We start from the raw sequence: 27,260 nt of genomic DNA, 5'->3' as shown, positions 1-27,260 counted from the left end.
TGCTCGCAGCCGCGGGAGTGCTCCGGTGCAGGGCGTGAGGGGCGGGAGGGATTTCTCGGTGCTTTGCAGCTCACGGGATTGCGGACGCTTCCCCGTAGCCCCAGGGACCGGTGTCCCAGCCCTCTCCTCGGGACACCGCCGCGGCTGCCCCCGCGAAGGCCCGAAAAAGCATCCTTCCCCTCCGCTCACCGCTCGACGGCGGAGGTCTCCGCTCCCCGGCCGGCCGGGCTACCGCCGCAGGGGCCGTCGTGCCGCGGGGCCGTCGGTGAGGCGGCGGCGGCGGCACAAGGAACCTCGCTCGCCCTCACCCCCCGAGGCAGCTGCAGCCCCCACGCAGGCTGCCCCTAGGGCTCGGGTCTGTCCCGAGCGCCCCCACAACCCATCGGCGCCGGGTCCGGGGGGGCCCTTCACGGCAGCCGCACCTCCCCCGGCCCCCGCAGCGCCTCCCGCCCCGTCCCAGGCGGGCGGCAGCGGCTGGCGGCGCGACGCCTGTGGGGCGCGACCGCGGCAGCTCGGCGGAGCGCGCCCCGGGGGCGCCCACGGGAGACGCTCCCACCCACGCGTACCCGGGGCGCCCCCGCCCCTTCGCCTGCTGCCGCCTGGCGCAGACGCACGCATTTACACACCCGCACACTCACACTCACGCACACTCGCTCAGGCCGCCTGGGCTGCAGCTCGCCGCTCCTCGTCCGCCCCGCCGGTTCGCCTCCGCCATGGCAAGCCCCGGCTCCGGCTTCTGGCCTTTCGGGGCCGAGGAGGGCTCCGCGGCCGCCGAGAGCCCCGGCACAGGTAGGGCGGCGCCGAGCAGCCTGGCGGGACCGGCCCGACGGAGCCGCGGGGCCGCCGCGGCAGCGCTGCCCGCTCGGCGGAGACCCCTTTGTGGCAGCTCGGCCGGCGGGACGGAGCGGCGGGGGCGGCGGGGACGGACGGCGGCTCTAGCCCGGCTCGGCTCGGCTCGGCTGGGCAGGGGGGTCCTGGGGAGCCGTGCCGGTTGTCGGACGAGGCGCCCCCGGCCCGCGCCCGTCCCCACGGACCCTCCGCTCCATTTTCTCTTGCAGCCAGAGCCTGGTGTCAGGTTGCCCAGAAGTTCACGGGAGGGATCGGAAACAAACTCTGCGGTAAGAGCAGGGAGGCCCCGGCAGCCCGCGGCGGAGGCAAGGCTGCGCGCCCGCGGAGCGCTGGCGGGCGGCCGCGGGCCCTGCCCCGGGGCGGGCGGGCGGGGGGACGGGGGCTGATGCCGCTGTGCTGAGACCATGTGTCCGTGTCGCTGTCAAGCCCTGCTCTACGGAGATGCCGAGAAGCCCGTGGAAACTGGCGCCAGGGCAGCGCCGGGGGCAGCGGAGCCGCGGCCGGCCTGTACCTGCGACAAAAAACCCTGCGGCTGCCAAAAAGCGGAGGTGAATTACGCCTTTCTGCACTCAACAGGTAACGGCGCTCCCGGGCCACGCCGCATCTCTAAAACTGGCAAAAAAACAGAGGTTCGGTCGGGAAATCGCCTCCGCCCGCTGCGCGGGGAGGGGGGGGGCGGGGGGGGGCGACGGTGCACGGCGGCTCCGCGGAGCCCCTATCCCCGTCCCGCTCCTGCGCCTCCCCGGCACCCGCGGGCACTGGGCATTTCTCGAACCCGCCAAAAAAACCCGCAAACCCCAAACAAAAAAAGATCCCGGGAAAAAAAAGCAGTAAAATCCCGGCGTGCGGGAGCCTGCAGGTTGCTCTTTCTAAGGAGTACTGACAGCAGCGACCTTCTCGTTGGAGTCCCTGCGACGTAATTAAGGTTTGCGAGGAAAAGGGAGAAAGAGCGCTCTCTTACTGATTTATTTTAATTCGAGGTATTTTTGCACTTCATCTTTGCTGACCTTGGAGGTAGCGTCTCCGCTACTAAATCGAGCCCAGCTCCCCGCAGAAATGCGCTGCCCAGAAACGCGCCCGTTTGGGCGGCAGAGCGGGGCAAGCTCTGCCCTCCTGGCCCCGCCGTCGGAGAGCTGCTGCAGGCGCCGTGCGCTTGGGCTGCTGCTGCCTGTCTGACTGCTCCCGCCTTACCCCAAATTCGGGGGTTCCGCTACGGCTCGGCTCTGCCTGAGCCACGGCACTTCGGTTTAAACAAAAGATGTCAGGGTGTGCAGTGAGAGACCGTGCAGCATCGCCTCGGAAAAAGGCATTAAATTATCAACAAGTTACTTACATTGGAGAGTCATAAGGAAGGTATTTTATTGCAAGGCAAATGACAGTTGTTAGAGTGCTGCTTGTAGCGTTTGTTTCCCAATCTTTATTCTTCCTGAGATTCGTTTTCCCTTTTTCCTCGTTTCCCCGCTCTCCCTCAGTGTCTTAAAAATTGGTCTGAAATATACTTTGGGCAAAATTTGCTATTTTAGATAGGAAATTAAAACTTACTTGTATCTCTCAGAACATTCCTTAAAAGACATTCTTACCAAATTGCTTATTAAATGAAAACAAAGTCTATTTTAACTGAACAGAGTGGAAAGATTTCCTAAACATAAATGGGAGAAGCCTTTGTCCAAAATCTGCGTATGTGGTCGTAAAACGAAGTGAACTTCTCATTTCTCCGTTCCCAGATCTTCTGCCAGCATGCAACGGAGAAGTAACAACTATGTCTTTCCTACAAGACGTTGTGGACATTTTACTTCAGTATGTGGCAAAAAGTTTTGATAGATCAACAAAAGTTATTGATTTCCATTACCCAAATGAGCTGCTTCAGGAATATAACTGGGAACTGGCAGACCAGCCACAGACCTTGGAAGAAATTTTATTGAACTGCAGAACAACTCTGAAGTATGCAATTAAAACAGGTAATAGCCATGCTCATTTTCTACCCTACGTGGTCTCATCCATTGATTAAACGTGTCATTTCATTTTGTCTTGAAACGTTAAAGCTTGAAGCAGTGACTGTATTTTGTCACTTCCAAGCAATTTCTAGCAGAGACAGAAATCGTTTTGCTGAATGATAAAATACTCCAGCAGCCCCGTCTCTGTAGCGGTCAGTGCAGCATCGCACCCCCTTTCCGATTTAAAATTAATGCTTCTGCGTGTCGGAGTTGCCGAGTGTGCTGCTGAGCAGCCTTTTCACCACCTTGGCGACTTTCCTCCTTTCCTTTCCATCCATTTTACATGGGATGGCCCGGGGATTGCCCCTCGCTCCCTGCAGAGCGGGGGGCGTCGGGCGCGGAGCTCGGAGGCAGCCGGGGCGGGGGGAAGGGGGGGCGTCCCTGCAGGGGGGCAGCAGGGACCAGCCCGGTTAAACAGCCAAAATCGCAATAAACATCCTGTAAATGGGAGCGCTGAGCGGCCATTTGCCGTCTCTCTCCCCTTACCTGCAGGACATAAAAATAGGAAAATTTGGTAGAATTGCCCACAGGAGTATTGGGGTTTTTTTTCCAACTTCAGGCTCGAGCAATAAAAAGAAAGCCCGAATTGGTTTAGTAGTCTTTTGTTGTTGTTGTTGTTGTTTTTCACTGGGGAGGGCAGGGGTGGGTTGACTCCTGCCTGTCTGGGACCCCCCCTCCATGTGGGCTTCGTGGTGTGGCGGCAGCGTGGGGCTCACCCAGGCGAGGAGAAGCCCCCGGCTCCGCACCCGGGGCCACCTTAAATAAACTGCGGCGGAGCGGACAAAAAGCGTAGCTACAATTACGGCTGTGATTGAGAAATAATGTGGAGTGCAGGGAGCTCTTAGTGGGGATTTGAATTACTGAAAAATTGCTTAAAAATAAATGTGTAGCAATTACTGAATGAGACAAAAGACTGATTTGTGAATAGAGGTTGAGGGGAAAACAAAAAACGGGTTTTGTCGCCTTTTGGGAACGGAACTGACTGATCCCAGTAAACATTGTGGGGGATCTGTGTAATCCTCCTCGTTTAGAGGTGGAAATGCCCAGCTGAATGGTTTTGATGCATGAGTCGGGTGCTGTCAAAACGTCTGTAAAATATTGGAATAAATAGTTAGATAAATGATGTCCACAGAACAAAGTCGATCAGTCCAGTGATCCGTGTGATGTGTCTGGGTAGGGCATAGGAAACATATTTTCACAGAATGCTGTGAAACGCAGGATCTGTGAATCTAGGAAATCAAAGAACAGGGTTTCTTAAGCAATTTTCGTTAATCTTGTTTTTGTCATAGCCTGTTTCACATAATGGACCTATTTCATTTTGTGTATCCAGAAGAGACCCTTTAAAACACTTACCATTTCTCTTCCTCCTTGTAAATACGTGAGGCTTTCCCTTCTTGGCATTTTTTAATTTGTTTTAATGAAAATAATATTTTCACGGTCCGAGGACCGGTGCTGGGGGGTTGTGTGAGACGTGGCAGCGCGGTGGGGTTCGCCCGCGGGGCCGGGGGGTGGCGTGGCACCGCCTCGCTTGGCTGCTGCCGCTCCTCAGCATCCTGGGGTGGCTGCCCCAGCCTGGGGGGGCTCACGAAACGCATGGGATTTACACCCGGAGCCCTTCGGCATGTGCTTCAGAGTAAAACGCTTGAATTACCCTCAGAGGAAGGACAATGCAGTGAGGTTTCTGCCAGCGGGGGTCTGCATCCATTCCCACTGCGGGAGCCCTTTGGACACAGCCCCTCCTGGGTTGGGGGGGGCTCTGGGCTGCTTTTTGCTGCAGGGGCCCGGGAGGCAGATTGGAAAATAAATTGTATTGCTTAGATTAGCCTTACAGCTGGATCCCCAAGTCCCAGCACTGATCCCCAGTTGGGATTTGAGGAGCTGGATGGCCGATTTTTCAGCCAAGGGGCGGGTGTGGGATGCTCCCAGGTGTTGCCTGTGTGCCACCGGCTCGCTGGAGTGCCTGGGGGAGCCACACGCGGCTTTCTGCTCCCTTACTGGCTCCCGGCATCTACCCCTGGTGAGAATTTCATCTGAGAGAATATAAAAGGCAGCGTCTGTAAATGCAGGGAAAGATAGATGTGAAATTTGGTTCCTGTGCAGTCCCCGCAGGGGAAGTTGAAATGTGAGCATTTAAAGATGGCTTGGAAACCCCAGGAAGGGTGCGAGGAGCTGGCACTGGTCCAGCCTTGCTCCTGGCAGGCCCTCATGCTGGTAGCAGGCGGTGGAGCTGCGAGCAAGGCCAAACCCAGTGACGCCGGCCATGCCTTCATTCTTGCTGTCCAGCTTTGCCCGACCCTTGTCGTTGCTTCCCTGTCGAGGCTGCGGAGGCTGCATGTTAGTGCTAGGGGATGTCCGTGCCTAAAACCAAGCGCAAGGTTGGTTTGAGAGGAGGGTGTGTGGGGCGAAGGCACGTTGTCGGCAGGGAAAGCCCATCCCTGGCTGTCCTAGTGCCTCAGGCCCGGCTTTTGCCCATCGTCTCCTGATTTACTCGGGGATATGCATAAATACGTTGTATATTGCTAAACCAACCAGTAAGCAGTAATCTCCTATTTTCACATCTCCCCCACCTCCCTGCACCCTGTCAGTCTCTTTCCCAGTCACCTCTTTGTTCAGTGACAACCATGACAAAGGCTGTGTGTTTCAGGCAGACGACACCCAGGTAGTGATTTTTAGCATCTCTTGCAAACTCTTCTTACCTGGCCGGTAGAACCTGTGTTTTAAGCAAAGCCACAATTTTCTGTGGCCATCTAGCTGAAGGAAGAGAGCTTGCTCATGTATTAGGGTGCCACGTGGATGGACAAACCCTTGTAGCTTGAGGTTGGGGTCAGATTGGGGCATTACGTTCTCTGCCGTTGCGTGTTAAAGCCACATTGCAGAAGGGAAGGGCACTGAGTGGAGGAGGCCATGTTACAGGTGTAGGCACTGGGGCTCTGCCAGCAGCCGTGCCAGCAGCAGCAGCTCCTGCTCTCCCGGTACTGACGTCTCTGTGGGAGCACAACACTGCTCCCCCCACCTTGCTTGCTCCAGGGTACGGCTGCCCGGTCCCCGGTGTGCAGCCGGCCCTGTTCCCAAAGCAGGAGGTGTGCTGTGACGTTTCCTTGAAGAAAAAGCAGTGACAACAGGGCTGTTGCCTGGGGCCGGGTGCGGGGCTGACCGAGAGCCGTGGAGACGCTGCAGCTGCAAATACATATTCTGCTCTTCCCCAGCTTTTCAGTGTGGATTTATTTCCAAAGCAGGAATTTGCCTGGCCTCTTTGAGCCTTCCTGTGGCCCAGATTCACCAAAGGCTTCCAGCTCCTAATTTTCTGTTGCTTTCCGGCGGAATTTGGGAACCCACTCGGAGCCTGGCTGCGGGATTGAACCCGAGCTATAAGTACCAAAATCTCTCTCAAAATCCCATCATCGGGGAGATGCAGTCCTTTGCAGGCAGAGCCCCTGGCGCGGGATCACTGTGGCTTTGGCCGCGGTGGCAGGGTGCATGTGTGCCCCAGGCCCACCTACCCCAACCGAGAGCGTGTGGGGCGGCGGCTAGGTCCTGTTCATCCTGCTGGATCTCGGCAGTGTCCCGCGGTGCCTGAGGGGCTTCAGCCACCTCTCCTGGGCAGCATGGATCAGGGGAAGGTGTCAGTTCCTAGCTCCAGTGGGGAGGGTTCGGTGCAAAACACAGCCAGTCCGAATGGCAGCGGCACGGGGCTTGTCTCAGGTTAAGGGCGCAGGGAGCTGGATTTTGCGTGTGTGCCCCCCCAGCCCCTTATCCCCTGTTCTGCTCTGCCCGCACAGCCCAATTACTCTGCCTTTGTGTGTGCAAGGTGGGAGCTGGGGAGCAATTCGCCGTGCTGTTCTGCCAGCCATGTGTCCGTGCCTGATAAGAGGCCACCAGAGACCAAAGATAAGTTTTCTCTTGGTGCTGGGTCTGCATTTCCTCAATCATCTTGCTCTATCTTTTGTTTTCTGTGACGGCAATAACAGTATGTTGTCTGTGGGTCAGGACAGGTGTTTTCCAAGCAGAGGCTGCTGTCCTTTGAGTTGGATGGTGTTTAAGTAATTGTGAACCGTCTGTAATTTGTACCAGTAATTATGCCATTTAACAGGGGCTTGCGGGGAGCCGCTAGTAAAAACTGAGTTTTAATGGTTCCTGGGTTTAATGGCTCTAGGCATGTTTTTAAGAAAAATCTCTAACAGGATTTTAGAAAAAAATCAGGAGCCAATTCGATTAACCAGGTAAACGGACTGTCAGCTCATTGAGTATATTCTTGTACATCATTCTGCTGGGATAGCAATGCTGGTTTTCATGGGGTTTGTTTAAAATCACAATTGCGAGCAGCCAGGCTATTTGTAATTGCACTCTGACAGGGAAAAAATGACAAGGACCACCACCTTCCCTGCCATCTTCGTACAATCATCAGCCTTTGAGTCATGTGCAAAGCAGTCACCAAAATGTTCCATTTTCTCATTTCTCCCTGTCTATTATAATCATTAGCCATTCATCACTGATGTTATATGTACTGGCAAGGTCTTCAGATGGTGTCTTGTGCGTGCCTTTCAAACCTAGCCAGGCAAAAACACATCCAGTGACAACATGTGACACACTAACGGGAGCAAACAGCTATTTTTGTGAGGCAGTGATGTGCTAATTTTCAAGGCATATTGAGAGGATAATAGGGAATGTTGGCATTCATTATTCCGCGTTCAGTGTAATTACTCTGATTTTACTGAGTTTGGAATGAGAAAGAAGAGAAATCCCGCCTTTTCCAAGAAATGTATTTGTTGCTGTTTGCTTTGTTTCGTACCTTGAAAGCACTTCGTTTGCTTTGTTTCATACCTTGAAAGCACTTCCTTCTCTACAGAAATCCAGAGTAAATATGCCGTTTAGCACTGAATAGTTTCATTCAGAGTCTTCAGCCTTTTGATAACATTTTCCATCTTTGCAGGGCACCCTAGATATTTTAATCAACTTTCAACTGGATTGGACATGGTTGGCTTGGCAGCAGACTGGCTGACATCAGCAGCAAATACTAATATGTAAGTAGCAGATTTATTTCTGTAATAATATTTAATATAATTTTACAGTTATACTCTAAAATATTAGCTGCTGTAGCTGAGTGAAAGAAAGAATACTTTTATGTTAAGGTCGCTGGAAAAACAATTGTCTGCTTTTTAAATGCTTGCTACAGCTATTTACGTGAAGACTTTCAGCATTGTCCTGTAGGCTGTCTTCTATAAAATTTCATCATACTAATATGATGTTGGTTTTGCCACCTCCCCAAAAATATATAGAAAAAATATTTTAGCATTTTGCATGCATAAATATGTAAAATGAAAGGTATGCTAACTGAACAGTTGCATTCATGTAGAGGGGTTATGTATAATCCATACTCAGCAGTTAGAGCCATTGCTTTTTGTAAGAGGTGCAGAATTTAAAGTGTGTGGGGGGTCACTTTGGGACTAGGAAGCATTTTTGTGCTCTTGCTTAGCTTCATGCACTGTCTTGTCATCATGAATAGGACTGCCGATGTGTGTGCTTCTAGACATACACGCAGGTTTTTGCAAGGAGAGGGTCTGGCTCTGCCCAGCAGCTCTTGAATACAGGCAAAGTCTTGAGCCTGGAAAAGGTGGGCAAGATTTGTTTCATTGAAATGGGTGGAAGTGGAGTCTCAGGATTTCTTTTCCGAGGCATTTGACGTTAAATCAGAAGGAAGATTATCAAAAGTATTGTAAACCAGAAATCTACCCAGTGCAAGATAGAGTATATTGTGGCTGTAATGTAATGTAATATTGGAAAAAGATGCGTTAGTGTTGTAGATGAAAGCATTAAATATGGACATTACTACATTTCAGGTTCACCTATGAAATTGCTCCAGTGTTTGTACTTTTGGAATATGTCACACTAAGGAAAATGAGAGAGATGGTTGGCTGGCCAGGGGGCTGTGGCGATGGGATATTTTCACCTGGTACATGATATTTCAAGCTTTCTTTATTTTACAGACTATGCTATGTGACATCCCCTGTAGTTAAAGATTAAACATAATTAAATATGCATGTTCGAGAGGACACTTGCTAATAACCACCAGTGGCCTCTTTGAGATGAAGTATTGCATGTTTATGAATTTTAGGGATGTGATTATGAGGGTCTGTTCGAGCAAATTGCACTGCATTATGAGAAGCTGTAATGGCACATGGGAAACATAATCAGAAGAGACATTTGCCTTGCAGTTTCGCTTTGCCCCCACTTTTTATGGATTACATGAAATAGAAAGACTATTGTGTTAATAATGAAGGGAAGAAACACAACAATGCTCTCCATCACCGCAGGGGAAGTTGGTGCAAAGAGGGGAAGACGTAGCATTCCTTTAAGTAATTTTAGCGGAGTCTGTAAGATCCTGCCAACGTTACAGTATGCATTTAGCTTTCTATGTGTGAGCTGGCCTGTTGAGCTTAGTGGAGGTACTTGGGTGGCTAGTTAATCTGAGTTCTTGAAGGCTCAGAAACCTGGTTCCTTCAGGGCAAGTCAATAGGGCAAAAAAGAGTGTGATTAACTGTAGAGAAATCATCGACTCTGACAAACACTGCATTGTTAAGAGGGTTTTTTTTTTTAATCATTCCACTTAGTCTTTCGATTTATACTCTTTGTCACCTCCTATCTTACTCTGGAATTTCATTGCTAAAAATTTTGGCCTATCTATCTCACCAAATGGCAAAAAATTGGAAGAATTTATTTTGGGCGTAGCATCTTGGCTTGTCAAAAGAGAACAGACTGATAGCTGGTGGGGAAGGAGTCCTTCCGAAAAGAAAGTTCGTTGACCTAATGGAGAGGGAAAGTGTGTTTGGACTATAGAGCCAAGGAAAGGCCTCAGTGATAACAGCCTAGCATGTTCAGCTCTCTGAGGGCATGAATGGTAAAGTTCATGCTGTGCAGAAGATCAGGCAAGGCTCATCTTCAGCTTCTCACATCTGAATGCACACGTGGGAAGTGGTGCAGGAGTTTTGTCCTGGGCCTTTCCACAGAGGTGGTGAAAAAGATGAGAAGAATTTACCTTACTTCTTGTTGAGTCCTTATTTAAAAAGCACTGAGAGCAAAAGCTCTGACAGCTTTTACTGTAGTGCTTAGAGGTCCTGACCAAAACCATGGCCTCCATCACACGAGCAGCATCTAAACGTGTATCATGAGCCCAGGACCTAAGCCAAAGTTTTTGGAAACTGGAGAGTGGTTGGTTGCTGTCCAGTCCCTGCCCTGACTCAGTACAGCTGGTCTTCAGTTCCTCACCTTGCAGGCTTGAGCTGCAATAGCCCCACCGGGCTGCTCAGGGACCTAAGAGGGGAGAGAAGAGCAATAGCGCTGCCGCTCAGAAGAGCAATAGCAATGCCGCTCAGCGGACCTGGTGGGCAGAGGCTGGGCACGGGTGGCAGGTGGGGGTGAAAGGCTCAGTGCGAGCACCGGATCTGCCCAAGTCTGGCAAACTCTGCTTGAGATAGTGTGAATCAGGGAAGATTAATGCCTCAGTGAGAGGTCCCTGCCTGACCTGGGGGACCAGGGTGTTGCTTGCATGTCAGACGCTGGAGCTCACTTCATCCAGCTGAAACCTGGGTGGGGACGGGCTCTCTGGCAGGCGTGTACCTGTGCTGGCCATCTGCAGTGCTGCCCCCTCTCATCCTTTCTTTCTCTGCAATTTCTGGTTTGTGCAAAGTGCATCTTTCTAATTCACTCTCTTAAGGTAGCAATACCCAGCGTGCAGATTCTGCTTTTTTAGGCAATAATCATCTCTATGCTGTCTTCTCATTTCAAACCATCACGGCTTCAGCTGAAGACCTTACTGTTGTGAAGAAAAGATTCTGAAGAATGCAGAGAATTCTCTGCATTCTCTGGAATGAAATATACAGTATCAATACATGCAAAGTGTAAAGGCCTGATTAGGTTCTTCACATTCTGTAGGTGTGTTTTGTTGCCTGCAATTAACTGTGGGTGTAAACACAGCTGCAAAATTGAAGGCAGAATGTGGGCTTATTGATAAGCTTAAGGCTACATGGCTAGGTAATAAATACTAATGCCTGGTATTGAAGAAACTTAACGTTTCAGTCTTGATTCTTTTGACACTGAGCCAATGACTTTGGACAAGATAGGCCAAATTTCTTCAACTGGAACACCTTAGTTCAGTCACCTAAATCATCAACAGCAGCCATTACATGACATCCGCATTTTTTAGGAACAGGTACCTGAGCATTTCCTCTTAATCTCTCCATTTCTTGGTTTGTTGTTTGTGAAAAGAGGTGTAGAAATACGTTCATACTTCTTAAGATAATTGAAAGGGGAAGAAAAAGCCCGATCTGTACTGACCCCCATGCCAGCAATGCCATCCCTCTGTGGCATTTTCTCTTGAATTCACAGGAGGACCAGTGAGGTCAGGGAGAGCCCAGAGCAGGGGCAGCCTCACTGCAAGAGCAGAGCTAGGACACTGATTAGAAATGAAGGGCGCAGTTTCTGTGGGCTGTGGAACAGCATATATATCTCCAGTGGGATAAATACAAATCTTACAAAAGTCAAAACAATGTTAAATTTGCCAGTGCATATACCCTACCGGTGTAACATGGTGTAACGTCACTGCTTTCAGCAGAGCTACCTTCATCTGCTTAAAGAGTGGATTTTATCTTATCTCACTTTGGCTGTCCAAGCGCTGGGTGTCTTCCCTGGGCTAGTTACAGCAGCTCCTGTATATTCAAGGGAGAGGGGTGGATGCGTTTGCAGGGAAGTCATCCCACCTACCACAGGTAGCTACCTTAGGATAAACTGAACCATCTTCTGGAATTGCCTGTCTTGTGCTCTTAATTCCATTTTTAGATGGATGAAAGTTGGATTAGTTGAACTCTACCTCAGCTGCACTCTGACTTGTTCATTTAAAAGCCTAAAACCATGATCAATAGACACCTTTGCTTTGTATAAATATATGTGCATAAACATCAATATATGATCAATCTGTGCATAAACATCAATATATGATCAATCTGTATATATATAGAGTATATATACAGGATAAAAACTGATGGATTTTATGTATACATGTCTCTGTGTGTGTTCATGTGCATACATATGTAGAAGTACTCAGACTCTGCCTCAGGTTCTGCATTATATTCCCATAGTGCTCATGCAGCATTAATATATAACCAAACATTGTTCCACTCTAGACAGAGAGGCTCAGTTTGTAAAAAACTCAAAAAGGAAAAACGAAGTGCCCAATTTTAATGTATGCATTGATAATTGAAATGTGGGAACAGAATACTGTAGAGCTTTACCCATCTTGAAGTGGGTAAAATACCCATTTTGAAATGGGTATTTTAAGTCAATGGGTATTTTAAGTATGCCAGTGATTTTAAGGCTAATGTTAGGGACATGTAATCTTTTCTCCTTGCTCCCATCAGAGGGCAAATAAAAAGAAAAATATTTGTTGCAATGACCCTTTTTCCTTTCCCTTCCCTCTCCCCATTCCAGTTATCTAGAAGATAGTGTCTGTTGGGACTCACTGTGTGGGTTTCCTCAGAGCTGGGGCATGAAATGCCACCCTAATTTGGGGATTATGTGTTGATGGCATATGGAAAGATAAGATTGGGGACTAAAGGAGAAATGGTAACAAAGATGAGGATGAAAGGAGACCCCCATCATTTTTTGCAGCAGTACTTTTTGCATAAATTGTTATTTGGGTGTAGTAGATCCTGTTATTACACAACTCAGCTGTGAGGAGCATCAGGAAGAATAATCTGCCATTAGGCAGAAACATTAACATTAGAGTTAGAAAAACTGTAGCAAGACTTGTCATTTGTTCTGCAATAATATTACAATGCATAGAAAAAGTAACAGTATATTACTGTGGACTCCAGGTGGTGCCATATCTAACATGTATGCTATGTTGATTGCACGTTTCAAGATGTTCCCAGAAGTTAAAGAAAAAGGAATGGCAGCTATTCCCAGACTGGTTGCCTTCACGTCAGAACATGTATGTGTTTCTGGTTTTTCCTATCTATCTGTTACATCTGCTTGTATGAATTTATGATAAAGAAAATAGCTGAATGGGAATTTGTAGCCAACTGTCTTCATTTCTGTTATTCCTTCACTGGGAATAAAAAAATGGGAAGGGTCTGGCTTTTTGATATATAGAGGTATGAACTATGCGGTTATCTGTGGCTGAAACCCAGGGAGAGCAGGTTCTACAAACGACTGCCATTTTTTTGCTCTCACTTGTGTCTGTATAAATGTCGATATGAACGGTAAGGACCACATCAAACAATGAGAGCTCATCATTGGGCTTCAGTGCTTTCTGCTGGGAATGTCTTTTGTTCAGGTCACTCTGGGGCAACAGAAAATCACTGAGTCAAAATGTTCCTAGCTGAAACCACTCCTGCTGTTATTTAATGAGAGGGTGATAACATACATGAAGACAGTAGTATGGAAATGCTGTGTGTGTGTGTACAGCAGAGCAGCTCTGATATACAGTGCGAAATTAGGCTTTGCTGTGGGTTTCTGTCTGAGAGCAAAAGCTTCAGCACAGCGGGGTTCATCACAGACACCAACGGGATCTGGCAGTGCGAGAGGTGAGGGGAGGTGGGCACAGGAGAAATCAGAGTGGTCCTCATGGGGGAAACGCAGAGGTTTTTGCTTTTTGAACAACCATACAGAAGTCATATTTCTGTCTGTATTGTGGGGGTTGTTGGGTTCATGGCCATTTAAACCTCCTTGCAGCTTATAGTGGAGAATGCATGTGCAGGAGGAAGGGGAAAAGGAAGGGTTATACCCAGGAGGGACTGTGAGCTCTCTTCAGGCTTCATGGTCCCCTTCTGAATTTCTCTCCAGCTGTGTGGGCTTGGCCAGAAAGCACTCTTTCATGGCTGGGTCTCAGCAAGATGCCGTCCATGTTAGGTGACAGCATCTTCCTGGCTACCTTTGTTGACTTATCAGAGAATTTGTTTCCATTCTGTGTGAGTGTGAAGAGCAAAGTGTCCTAAAAACTGATCAGAAATGTTTGGGAGGAAATCCCTTTGAGGATGCCTTTCATGGCAGTAGCATGAGATGCAATACACAACTGTGGGCTCCACATTGCAGAATAATTGTCCCCAAAGCAGCCAGAGAGAAGGATACTCTACAAGTGAGTAGCAACTCTCCAAAGTTGGCTGTATAGCTAGAGAGGCATTATTCATATGGAAGTTACAGACCTAATAAGTCTTGCAAATAAGATTCAGCATCATTATTTAAAATAACAAATCCTATTAATCATTAGAGAATTTCATTGTATTCATAGCGATGGAATGTTAAACAATGAACCAAATTGTGCTATCAGTCTCAAAATAATGAAATGAGCTTTAATAATTGTGTTTTCATGCCAGGGAAGCAGTTCCTTTAGCATATTAAACATTCAAAAATCAAATATACTAGCACATCCATAGAACAGCATCTGAAATGTTACATTTTAGAAGTATCTTGAAATTGAAGTTTTGTCACTTCCTCAATCAAGGTTTTTTATAAAGTATGTAAGGTACGTCTTCTAGGGAAGTTAAGAAACTACACTAAGTGAAGACAGGATCCTTTAACCCTTAACTGCCCAAAGGATGGGGGATCAGGGTTTAACCCTCAAAATAGCAGAGACTATTACAGGAATTGCAGAGGCCCAGAAGTACAGTCCCCTTTTTAGACAGGAAATGTCCTGCAGAACCTGAATAGATGCTAAGATATGAGAATGTCATTTATCTCATTTATCATAACACGGTGATCTTCTACTTCCTTTTAGACTCCCCAGCCGATTGTGGTTTCTCTCTGCCACAGTTGGATGCTCTTGTTGTCTGTGGAACAAACAGTCTATAAACGGAATTCTATAATTTCCTCATACTCTGCACGTATGGCACAATAGTAAACAAAGCTTAAAGCTAATTCATGTGTTTAGAAACATTGAGATTTTTGCCTCAAAATTTTCAGACAGAAGTAAAGGTTCCAGTATCAGCAGTGCTCAGACAAGAATATCAGCATCACAGACTGGACTCTATTTTCATTTCTACCAATCTAGAGCTTCCATTACTATAAACAAATGAAGTTACACCACAATTGCTGTCAAGATTACTGTAATCAGAATCTGGCCTCAATCTGATGCCATGATAGGTTCAGCTGCCAGTTGGCGAGAAGGGAAAGAAGGAGTAATTCACAGCTCCTAAGTAATTCCCTTCCTAATTTAGGAGTGCATCATGTTCCTAAATTAGGAGCCTCACTCAGTGAAGAGAGGTACCTCTGGAGGGAAACTCGGAGCATCCAATTTAGGAACCTAAATATTCCTTAATTTAGATGTTCTAAATCACCTTCGGGAGGGGTTCACCTACTTCTGTGCATTGACCATACACAGAGATCAGCCTCCTGACATACGCAGCCTACATTAGGTGCCTAAAATAGGTTATGTGACTCTTCCAGCCGTGCATGTCCCCAGTAAGGAGATCTTCCCCAAGCTGTTCAGTAGGTCTGTGACTTATCTGTCACTCTGCTTCTGTTTATTTCTGTTTCACCAGTTATGGTGAAGTACACTATAACTGCCTAGGTCGGTCTTGGCCCAGGTATAATTTCACTGAGATGCACTTGCTCAGGACTTAATTCAGTCCTCTGTAATCAGCAGTGCATCATCAGTAGTTCTTTCGTCTGCACTGGTGCAGGAGCAGAGTGATGTCCTTCAGGGCAGCTGTTCTGGACTGCATGTGATGCAAGAGACCTTGACTCAGAGGGGTAAAAGTGATGGATACCAGTTGTAAAAACTGTTTTAGTCCATCGTTTCAAACACAATGAACAATCTTAAGATGAAGGCCTCCTCCTGCGTCCCAGTGCATCAGCTTTAGGCTGCTATGAGAGTTCAGCTGAGCACATCCCTTTTTCAGTGTGGAGAACGCGGCTGAAAGGGAGAGCTGCGTTCTCAGAATATTTTCATTCATCCATTTGTCTGTAAGGCAAGTCCTATCGAATTTTAACCCATCTAACTCTCTTAGACAGCATCCAGCAATAGCTGGCAATAGCATGGAAGAGGGATCACCCCTAAGAGGTGAAAAGGACAAAGTCGTCGTACTCAGGAGGAAAGGGCTGCAGAGGGGAAAAGTTTAGCTGTAGAGAACTAGTTGGGTTCAGGTTACAAAACAGTCCTTGGCCTTTTTATTTGATAGTATAAAAATAGGTGAAGAGACTTGCAGCTTTTACATGCACTCGGTGTTTAATTGGGGCTATACAGACTCAATCCACAGTTCAGGGAATGAAAAAAAGCTCCGCGTAATTGGAAAGATACAGATATTTCTTCATCTCTGCTGGTCTCCAATGCAGCAAGACTGTGCTTGTGTAGTCCACATCAGCTTTCCTAATTTGTCACCCCTCTAGCAGCCGCAACAAGGAGGAATGCCTTGTCAGGTCCTCACCAGGGAAATATCAATACAACTCCTGTCTTAGTTTTGGAAGAGAAACCACAGAGTAAGAACCGGCAGTTCACCCAGTTAGAGAGCCAGGGGAGCACAGAGTGGGTGTCTCTGCCTCCGGCAACCCCCCATCTGCACTGCTCTCGGGGTGAAATGGCTTCTGCCCAAGGCTTCACTGAGAGTATGGCTCCGGCAGACACTGATTGTGAAGGGAGGGTGTGTTGGCAGCTCAGGTATAAGGTGTCAGGATTGTAGACAGCTGGACATCATACTCAGAGGGACCTTGTTCTTTGGAGAAGCACCGGGAGCATCTGTGAGAGGTGTCTTGTCTGCGGTGGTAGGCAAGCACTGTCACAGCCATAGTGCACTCAGGATCCACAGGTCAATTAGATTGGTGGAGGCAGTTTGCAATAAGTCACCACTTCAGCTTCTTGCATGCTGATTTCCCTTCATGGACAAGCCCCGTTACTTGCAGGGAATACAGCAAACCACCAGTAGCTGTGGGAGAAGAGTGGCTTTGGCAAAGTTTTTGTGTGAACAGTTTCTGAAATCCAAAATGGAGGTTCTTGGCTCTGCGACAGAAGGAAATTAAAAAGTGACTTCTGTCTCAAAGCAGACAGCTTGGTAGACCTCCATTTCACACAGCCTATGGAAGATTTTGGTTTCATTTCTGTGCAGAATGAAAAGCTGATCTCTAGTCCCACCACTTCGTGGCACGTAGCATTGCCTTCTAGCCAGGCTACTTAGGAGGCAGTTGCCAGGACTGGCACCTGCAAGAAGCTGTCCAAGGAGTGACCTGTTCGGTGGGACTTCCAGGGAAAGATTTGAGGAGCCTGGAGATCATGTTTTCCGTTTGGTGGCATAAATTATGAAGCCCTAAGTTATACTTCTGAGCATAGAGAGTTAGTAGGGAGTGTTTTCATTTCCACCTAAGGAAACTAAAAATCAAACTCATGGATTCACACATTCTTTCTTTGCATTGCCTAATGTGTAATAACTAGAAAAGTATTGCTTGGTGGTATTTGAAGCCAGAGGGAAACAGTGAAAAAGTCTTATTTGAGGAGCAACTTAATTCAAGTAACTCCATTCAAATCAAAGCAAAACCATTTTCCAGAAAAGCAGTGCTGTAGGGCAGCCTGTCCTAAAGGAGACATTCATCATTTGGGTCTAATCCTTTATCTGGTTGATATGTCGTGACTTTTACACTGCCACAGGATCCTCCTGAACTCAGTGCAACGTGTCTTATCCACAGATAACGCTGTAAAACTATCCACACCGGGAAAAAAACAAGTTGTGAGTCTTGCTGGGTTAGAAAAGCAGTATGAAGTTACATATTTTGAAAGTGCAAAAGATGGAATTATTAGTATGTTGTGCAGAAACATTAATATATTCATTTCTTCCCTGAGATTAACAAGTAACTTTAAAAATTGAATAGCAGTAGCTAAAGGAAACAATAGCAAGCATATGTATCATTACAGTGTATTTAAAAATGTGATGGGACACAGTATACTCTTTTTGTAGATAACTGAAGGAAAAGCAATAGCTTGCAATGAGACATTAAAGATAGGATTCATGTCACTTAACTTTAATCACCTAAAGTGTAAACATTTAATCTGAGTTAGTCTATGCACTTTTTATAGCCAATAAAAAGAGAGTGAGATCTGCAGCAGACAACTCATACTGATCTAAAATGGGTGGCAAAGCCTCGGGGATGAGGTGCCTTCTGGAGGTACCTTTTCTTCCCCACTATTGAGGGAGCCCGGACAGCAAGCCTAGGCCAGGCACACATTTTTAGATGATTAAAATTAAGAGAGAAGTAGCCCAGCCTACACATCCAGGGATCCCACATTGTTTAAGGCCCAGGGGAGATGGAGAGGAAAGCGTGTGCGCCTTCTCTGCTGGCGTGTGGCTGATGGGGTGAGGCTGGGGGTCCAGGTCTGCAGAGCACCAGGGTGCCAGCCACCAAACCTGCGGGCCTCGGAGAGGTTTTGGCTGCTGGATAGCTCAGCTTGCTCAGCGTTTGGGAACTCGCTTCTGTTTGAGCTCCCTCCACAAAGCTTGTGCCACTATGGATTTATGTAAGCAGGGAGAAACTGCAATCTGAAAAAACAGCCATGGCCTCTGGGCCTCATGGCATTAGGATGGTTCTTCCTGACAGCTTCAGCCATGCCAGATTATGAGCAATTAATTTAGCAAGCTATAAAAGTAGAAGCATGTGTATATTGAAGCACTGTTCATTTAAGATAACAATGCCATACTTTTCAGCATCATAACATTTTTCATTATTCTAATTCTTCCTTTTTCCAAAAGGCCTATTCATTATTGCACCTGTAATAAATTTACAATATGTTTTTACTTTATAAAGCTAACTATGAAAAAATGGCTATCAGGCAAACAAACTTACACCTAACAGCATTTGAAATTTTAGGCAAAGGGAAGATTCCCCTGGCTCAATATCACCATTGTTTTTTCCTGACCAAAAATATGCTTTTGGCACTAATGTTGACTAATACTGTGTGCCTTCTTCTTCACCATTGAATTTTAACCAGATTTCTTTTCAGAGACAAGCAGAGGTTCCTCTCTATTGGGGATATATTTGTAGTCTTCTGTGCACCCTTTTGCAGTACAGCACTGCGTGAAGGGAGGGAGGGCGAAAGCCGCAGTGACAGCCCACTCTGACCTGTGTGTCCTCCTGTCTCTGGCAGGCACAGGACAGTGGTGAAACTCTGGTTCTACCAGCTTCTCCTAGCCTGGTTTTTCCTTCGGGACTGGCATCAGGCAGTCTGCCCCTGTCCTCCCTTTTTGACCCTGGTTCTCCCACCGTAGGACTTCAGATCTATGTAACTCCTACATGTCTGTGTCTTGAAAGATGGTGTTCAAGCTCACTTCCTTCTGTAGCCCCTGTATTCCCAAAGGGGTCACAATTAATGTTCTTCTTCCCTGTTAGCCCAGCTGAATCTGTCAGTAGGTCTGTCTAATCAGGCTTATTTCTGCAAGCCTTTCCTTCTCTTTGACCTTTATATTTCTCTGTGTTTACCTTTATATTACACGGGCAAACAAATTTTCATCACCATCTCAGAAATACTAAACCAATGTTTAATATTCATCATCATTAGGAAAGTTTTCTTTGCTCTTAAAACTGTGGTTTTTTCCATTTTCACTTTCATCCTGGCTCTTTTAGAGTCTCTCCGGCAGTTGGAGTCCTTCCTCTGATGTTATCCTGAGACACGAAAACATAACAGTAGTCATGTATCTGTGACTGTATACACAGATTGAGCAATTTCATATTCAAAGTTTGTTTAGAAATTGTAATTGCATTTGCCCTTCTGTGCACAGACTTCTGTATTTCTTCCCATTTTATCCCTAAACCCATTTTGGTTCCTGACTGCTGAATTCCCTTCAGTCTGTAAAAAGCCTCAGACAACCGAGCTATCAGCACTACATTAATTTTTTCCCCGATGCTGTTTTAGCAGTGCCATGAGACTTCCCAATAAGGCAGCTGAGTTTGGCTGTATTCCAGTGTATGTCTTTGAGCACATGGGCTTAATTTTCTTCCTCGTAGTAAACTGTTCAAATCTGTATTTTCTTTCTTAAGGCATTTTGAATAGTTCTATTTTCTATTAGAAAACCAAATTACAGTAGTAAATCTATTTTAACTAGTATGGAATAAGGAGGAATATTCATCAGTGTAATGTCATTTATTCAAAACCCAGTGAAATATATCTGTGACTCTTCACTCCTACATCTCTACCTGTATTTATAAATTACACTACCCAGTATGTGCACATAAGTGTGTGTAATACATGAATAAAAAACAGACTTTTTTTTTTAAGTATATAAATTCAATTCTAACTTTACATAGCATATCCATGAACTGACATTATGCTGGCAATATTCTAGCTCTGTTTCAATTTTTGCAAAGTTCAAACATGTCTTCCTAAACTTGGGAATTTTTTATAAGCCTCCTGATGCCGGTAGCCTCCTCATGGCTTCTCCTCCTCCCTGCTCTCATAAAGTTGCACTGCTGCACCATGGGGTTCAGGGAGACCCACAAGACTGGGAAGAGACTTCAGTGACTCCCAACCATAGAGGTTTGTGGGTTGGTCCCAGTCCAAGCCTTAATCTACAGTGCATTTGTACTTGGGAAAAGTCCACTGATTTTAGTGAAGCTGATGAAGCTTATGGAAATGTGTTTGTTCAAAAATTCGGTTTCATGAAATAAAGAATGTGCCATGAAAAATACCAGTGTGATGCTGAGCAGGCCCATGATGTTCAATGTGTAAATGCTTCCTAGCACTTTGTGACTCCAGCTAGAAACACAACAGGGCAAACTCTGTATCTAATCTGAGCATATCACTAACCTGTGGTTTTAATAGGCTGGACAATAACAGTGTGTTAAGTATCTACCAGTTTCCAGAGCACTAGTGCCTGCAGGTGCTGCACACTTTCCACTCCCACAGACAGCAGGTATTACAGGGCTTGGTCCATAGGGAGGGGGTGGAAATCTCCTCACCCGTCATTCAGCACCGACTCCAAAACAGCAGCCCTCATGCTGGATGAATCCTTCCCTGGAGGTGCCTGTCTCCCCCCAGGTCTGCAAAGGGAGCCTACATGATGACTTGAGCCTGATTAGTCTGATTCAGCAAAACACTGAAGCACAGGCACAAATCCCTTGTTGCTCATCTAAGCACATGGGTATGCATTTCATTTGATCATCAGCTTGTGCGGAAGTCAGTCCGACGTGCGTATGCTTACATTTCAGAATGTGCTTAATTCAGGGGCTAGGATGGTTTGTTGTACTAGGGCCTTAAAAACTGATTTTAGGTCTAGACAAGGTGGTCAATGGCTGTTCAACGCACATTGTTGGTATACTGCAGCCATGCCCCATGGGGGAAAGCTATACCAACCCACTGCATTAAAAAAAATCAAGTAGTCCGAAAAATATCATTCAGTTGAAGAAGTATTTTCAAATTCTCCATGTATCACCAGTGAATCATGGCTCAAGAACAATCTGAACTTCTTCAAAATGTCTGAACATTGAAAAACTCTATAGGCATCATGAAAACTTGAGGCATTTCAGCCAAAACAGTGAGATACAGGCATATGGAAAAAGGAGTTTGGACTGGAAACTTATGCAACCGTAACCACAGTAGTCAGGACTATTAACGATAATTACCCCCCGAGTGATTTTTAAAACATGGGAGGTTTTTTTACTTACTAAATTGAAGGTACATGTTGCAGTTCTACTCTTCTTCCTCTCTCTTTCATAAAGTTGATTTAGAATTTATTTTAATTTCTCAAAGTGTTCATTATGAAGGGAGCCCTTAAGTATACAGTGAAATCCCACTGACTTCACGGCCTTTAAGTGAAGCAGATGTGTGTAACCGTCGTGTCCAGCTCTTCCCCTATAGCTCTGTATTGCTCTCATTACAATTGAAGCCAAATACTCACTTGACAAAGCAATAGCGGTTACTTTTCTGCTTTGTGGTCTGCTTCGCTACTCCCACAGACTATATGTCGTCTTTTCTTCTTTAGCATCTCACACATGTAAAAAACCCTGTTAGATTTTTATCTCCTTGATCTTTTTTGCAGTGTTACATCCATTAGCTCAGGATGTCTTACATCCTGAGCTAATGGTACTCTAGTATATGCAAAGAATTTCCGTTTTTTTAAAGTTTAATAATCTAGTTAAAATTACTTTGGACAATATTGTTACAGCTGTGTTTTGAGTTAATAAAAAATTAGATTCTTGGTGGTACAATTTGATATAAAACTATTTCATTATCATAATCACTAGGATTTAAGTTAGAATTATAAACCAGCACTGGCTCAGGAGTTAAATCGTATGAGCTAGAGAAAATTAGGCTGACTTGCACTCCAGTATATAACTTCCACTTTTTATTCTGTACATACAGATTAACTAATAGTCTTACTAATAGTCCAGTTCTGATTTTAAACTGTAGTAGCTCTATTTATTTATGGAATTACTAGCTTTCACTGGCATGAGATCACGATTAGGCTTCCTATCTTGGTTTCTCTCAGGATATTATTTGGCCAGAAGTTATATAGCAGAAGCACATGACTCTGGATGCCACGAACTAAACGAATTCTCTAGGGGAGAATTTGTTGTTTCAGTGAATCAAGTTCATAGCTGAATCTGTACAAGCAATAGAAGCTGCAGGTATGCGTCAAGGACAGAATTTGGGTCCATCATCAGCCACAGTTGTGTATTTAATATTCCAGGACCAAATCCAGATAGAGTGATTGCTGTTTCTTTAATTGACTGTTGTGACCTGATATGAAGCCTCAAATTACAGTGATTGGTTTCCAAAAAGCCTATGAATAAAATTACTGCCTGTGTGGGACTACTTGCCAAAGGGCTTGCAAGAGTGTAGTGTTTTATATTAGATTGGATAAAAAATAATAATAAAAATAGTAAATAATAATAAATGTATTTTTTCAGAGTCACTTTTCTGTGAAGAAAGGGGCTGCGGCCTTGGGTATTGGTACAGATAGTGTGATTCTGATTAGATGTGATGAAAGGTAAGTAAAAATGCCAAATACAGCTCTTTTTATCGGTACATAGAAGAAGATCATCAGGTGCTCAGCTCAGAGAGAGCATATAGGACGTAGTCAACAGTTGGTATAATTCATCATAGTGCTATCATCTTTATCAGCCTTACAGTGATTTATCCAGCTTGAGGAACTGGCTCTGTCAGTAGCTTCTTTACAAGTCAGTTTTTGGAGCTCATACAAAATCTTGAAGTTCCCTTCCTCAGGGATTTCTGATACTTTTTTTTCTTTCATCCTGAAGTGAAACAAGAAGTCCAGCTAACAATTATTCTTTACATGTTCTGCTAAGAAATGAGGAAGAAGCTTGTTTTGGTCAAAACGGAGCATTTAGACACTCGCATTTTGATCCATTAAAATGAACTGAAGTGGGCCTTTTAAAGCAGTAAAATATTGAGGCGCATTTGCTAATGTAATTCTATTATTTCATGCTCTCACCATCCTTCATAGCTGGACTACATTTCCCCCAGTGCCCTTGATGGGGACACCCCTGCGATGGGATGTGGAGAGAAGGGTCTTGGCAGCATTGTGGGCAGCATAGGCCAAGGAGGGGGATGGCCCATGGAAAGAAGTAGCATAGGAGGTATCTAAACTACAGGTCCCATCAGCAGTACAAAACCGGCAGTAGATAACTTCTTGTTTAAAACTCACCCAACTAAAAGGTTTTGATTCTCTATGAAAACCCATTTTAAGAAAGCAAAGGAATATTAACAAAATCAACATATTCTGATGAAGATTTTAAATTTTAGGGAAAACATGCTTTCTGTGGGACAAAAATTAATAGAACAATCCTTATCGGTTCTGCTGAGAATCTTTTCAATGGAATATGCTCTTACTATGAGTTCCAAATATCGCTGTTACAAGGTATTGAATTATTTCTGGTTCTAGCGTAAATGGAAAGTTTTACTGCTATCAAAATACTCTGCTCCCACATTAAAAGAAGAGCATCAACTAAGCAATTTACAGTGCTAGTCAAGGCACCTGCATATTGACTTATGGGCTTATTATCTCTTTATTAACAAAAGACTGAGCACACCTTGAAGAGGAATTAATGACATCATCAACACAACCAGCACACATCAAAATAAACCTGCGGTTGTTTCTATTCACTGAACACAGACATGGATCAATGAAGTCATGCCTTCCTTTTCTTCTTGTGCAAATTCAGTGTGATGATTTTCTGTGAAGACTACAATGCTTACCCTGCCCACCCTGAAGTAAACAGCGGGATTACTGCATGTCTCACCAAATCCTAGCAGACACCACTGGGACAAAGCGAGCTGTTTGCACAGGACGGGGGCTTGTGCAGTGGAGACAACCCTCTGTGAAGATGTGGACCTGTGGGAGGGTGAAGGGGCATCACGAGATCTTTTTGATATTTCCAGCATGACCAAGCACACTTCTTGGTGGCTCTTGTCTTCCCTGTCCTGACCCACACCTGCCAAGTTTGCCTTGTTTTGCTGTATCATGGGACTGTGTAAATGTGTGGTGAATTTCAAGCCAGGCGAATGTGCACAAAATCATGTTCTTGCTCACACCCCAGACTGGACAACCATATATTTCCGTTGCCTCTTTTACTACCATGCAGACATCTTGATAGCAATAGCATATTACCTGCAGGTTTGGGATCAAAACACTTTAGTATGGTGTGGCAGCAGTGAAGACTGTGTACAGATGTGGGTAATATGAGAAGACTTTGACACCAACACTTGTTCTATCCTTGGTGTCCTTTTGCTGCTGAGTCTCTTTTGCCCCTCCCAAAGCCAACCTACTGCTTGCTCCTTGGTGGAGCTTGGCATACTCAACATGACCAGGAGCTAGCTAATTACTTGGTAAAAAATTTTTGGCAATGAGGGGTTCTGCCCGGCTCTGTGTGTGTTTGTATGCACAAGCTCAATAAATCAGGAACCATTAAAGACAAACATCTAAACTGTTTGGAGGAGGAACTCATTGCCTTCCTTTGGCATGCTTTTTTTTTTTTCCTTTATTCCTCTAATGATCCCAGAAACGAGTTTTGAAGATAAGACAACTACTGCTTTTCTCTGAACGTGTCATGTAACTGGGGGAAGCTCACATTGAGTTGAATGCTCTTTAGACCTTGAACTTCTATGAGAAAAATTGGGGATAATTTTTAGATAGATTTTGAAAAAAATTCAGCAGTGCAAACCCATATCTACTGAAATAATTACTGACTTATTGTGAGCTGTGTAAGGATGAAAACTTATAAAACCTATCAGTATCTTATTCCAAGAAATTAGTAAAATTTTTTTTTTTCATTTCCATCCATCCAAATGTAATGAAAACACTTCCGGTTTTTTTTACGTAAAAGTAAAACTAAAACTCATGGGTTTATTTGTTTCCATAAAACTGCTGTTTTGAGCTTTAGTAAAGGAGTTTTTTTTTATAGCAACAGGAAACAGTTCTTTAGTGATATAAAAAAATGTGTCCCACTATACTAAAAACAGAAAAGTCCTTCAAAGTACATATTCATATAAAAATCTTACCAGCACTGTTTTACGTTGCATCTAATTCATTTACAGGATTTCATAAATTAACCTTCAAGCTTTATACTGCTGAGTCTGAAACTCGTGTGAATGGTTCATATTAAACGTGTTGCAAATACAGTATACAGTCAATACAAAGGGCCTGACAGTGCATTTAATAAGTCCAGACTGGTAGCTTCTTCTCATATCCTGCTTCAAGCAAATGCGAACATCTAATGCATCAAACTGTGGCACAGTTACCCTGAAATGAGTTTATCCCTCGGATGGAAGCATGGAAACGACTGCTTACACCAGATCTGAGTCGCGCTGCTAATGGCCCTGCAGCTTAGCTGGCATTTTTTATGCCTGCTGAAAGGGGACTGTAGGGTTTGGCACCCAGTGAGCTTCTTGGGAACCCTGGGTTGAGCCCCTTCGTGGGAGCCTGGAGCGTATTCTCAGGGCTGTAACGTCAAACAGGACCAGGAGGCTCCATGGAGCATCATCAGTCTTTAATGGGGGTGGCCACAAAATAACTTCTCTCAGTTACTCTCACCATGCTGATGCAAACTGGTTGACAAAATAATTAGGGCAAAAACTCAGACTCATGATCAGAGTCTTTCTGTGCTCTTAAATGCTGTATAAGCCTTGGGCAAAAAAGTCACTTTGTGCCCTATTTGGGTTTCCTATTAAATGAAGAAGTAACAGCAAGAGCTGATTTCAAGATCAAATTTCTAATATTACTGTCTCTTGCTCCAGAGGGAAAATGATCCCATCAGACCTTGAAAGAAGAATTCTTGAAGCCAAACAAAAAGTAAGTTTACTAGTTTTTTCTGCTTCCAAGAAAGAAAAAAAACCCAAGAATGATACAGCTAGTTGTTTAGCTTTCCTTGGTGAAACAACATAGGCTTGCCCATTAGCTTTTGATTTATTTCTTGGAAATGTAGCCTGGCAATTAGTGAGGCAAGAGTTGCTGAGAAAACAGGTTTAGAGCTACTTTATATAATCTCCATGAGCTATTTGGCTTTTTTGATATGTTCCTCTGCATAATATCCTCTTTTTTTTAATATTATCAGCCTATCATGCAGTTCCTCAGCTGAATATTGGCAAAAACGGAGTAATCATTTGGGTAATTTGCATATATGTTGAAAGTATTCCTCATAGTCATCAAAACAATGGAAGATAAACTAAAATCCACACATCTCTAAAAATGCACTATTTTTGTGTGTGTTCATTAATAGAAGCTAAAATTAAAACAACATTTATGTAAATAATCATTAGAAACACAGCATTCAAAGCTCATTAATAACACAAATCTTCATTAAAAGCTTACTTTGTCTAAAAAAAGCAATATAGTAGATAAAAATGAAAGGCAGCATGGCAATAGAGTACCACCCGAACCTACTGACCATGTGTTTCACTTTGCAGAGGGAAGTTTAGACCTTTTTCATAGTTTAAACCCCAGCTCTGCAAAAAATGTAGCCACTCTTTACCTTTGTTGCTCTGAGTATTGCTTATGAAATCAACAGAACTACAAATGAATTTAAAATGAAACACTGGTATAAATGATGGCATGTGAGGGACAGTGAGCGCTCCTCTGGGAGGCGGTGCATTTAGCAGAGGGGATCGAAGAGATGGTCCCTGGCCTCCGTGGAGACTGTGGTCTCCCCGCTCTGCATGAGGGGTGGTGCTGGAGGTGAGCCCCACACCTCCCCTGTGCATTGCCCCCAGGAGACACCCCCAGACAAGACGCTCCCACTGACAGGACTGGGCCACCACACGTTCAGACACTCACTGGGATAATTACAATACAGCCCAGGGCACAGTCCGCCAGAGATATTTCTTGCAGTGTGGTGCCTGGGTGAGGTTTGTTTTACACAACATCATGCAGAGCAGACCTTTTTGTTTCAGGCAGGTGGCATGGAGCAGAATTGTTCTTCTCAGACCTTACCTGT

At 45.3% G+C, this 27,260-nt stretch overlaps 1 protein-coding gene across 1 annotated transcript in view; it reads left to right on the top strand.

Annotated features, from left to right (window-relative positions):
* The first annotated feature begins 713 nt into the window (after positions 1 to 713).
* The window catches only part of GAD2 (glutamate decarboxylase 2), a 38,568-nt gene continuing 12,021 nt past the window's right edge, over positions 714 to 27,260 (top strand). Inside the window, exons 1-9 of the mRNA XM_059818536.1 lie at positions 714 to 789; positions 1,059 to 1,118; positions 1,276 to 1,425; positions 2,574 to 2,807; positions 7,774 to 7,864; positions 8,681 to 8,793; positions 12,710 to 12,825; positions 22,719 to 22,798; positions 26,065 to 26,119. Of these exons, the coding sequence (XP_059674519.1) occupies positions 714 to 789; positions 1,059 to 1,118; positions 1,276 to 1,425; positions 2,574 to 2,807; positions 7,774 to 7,864; positions 8,681 to 8,793; positions 12,710 to 12,825; positions 22,719 to 22,798; positions 26,065 to 26,119 (975 nt within the window). The remainder of the gene's footprint in view (positions 790 to 1,058; positions 1,119 to 1,275; positions 1,426 to 2,573; positions 2,808 to 7,773; positions 7,865 to 8,680; positions 8,794 to 12,709; positions 12,826 to 22,718; positions 22,799 to 26,064; positions 26,120 to 27,260) is intronic.

Source organism: Gavia stellata, chromosome 6 (genome assembly GCF_030936135.1).
Source record: "Gavia stellata isolate bGavSte3 chromosome 6, bGavSte3.hap2, whole genome shotgun sequence".
Taxonomy (NCBI): domain Eukaryota; kingdom Metazoa; phylum Chordata; class Aves; order Gaviiformes; family Gaviidae; genus Gavia; species Gavia stellata.
This window is presented reverse-complemented; position numbering and strand designations above follow the sequence as displayed.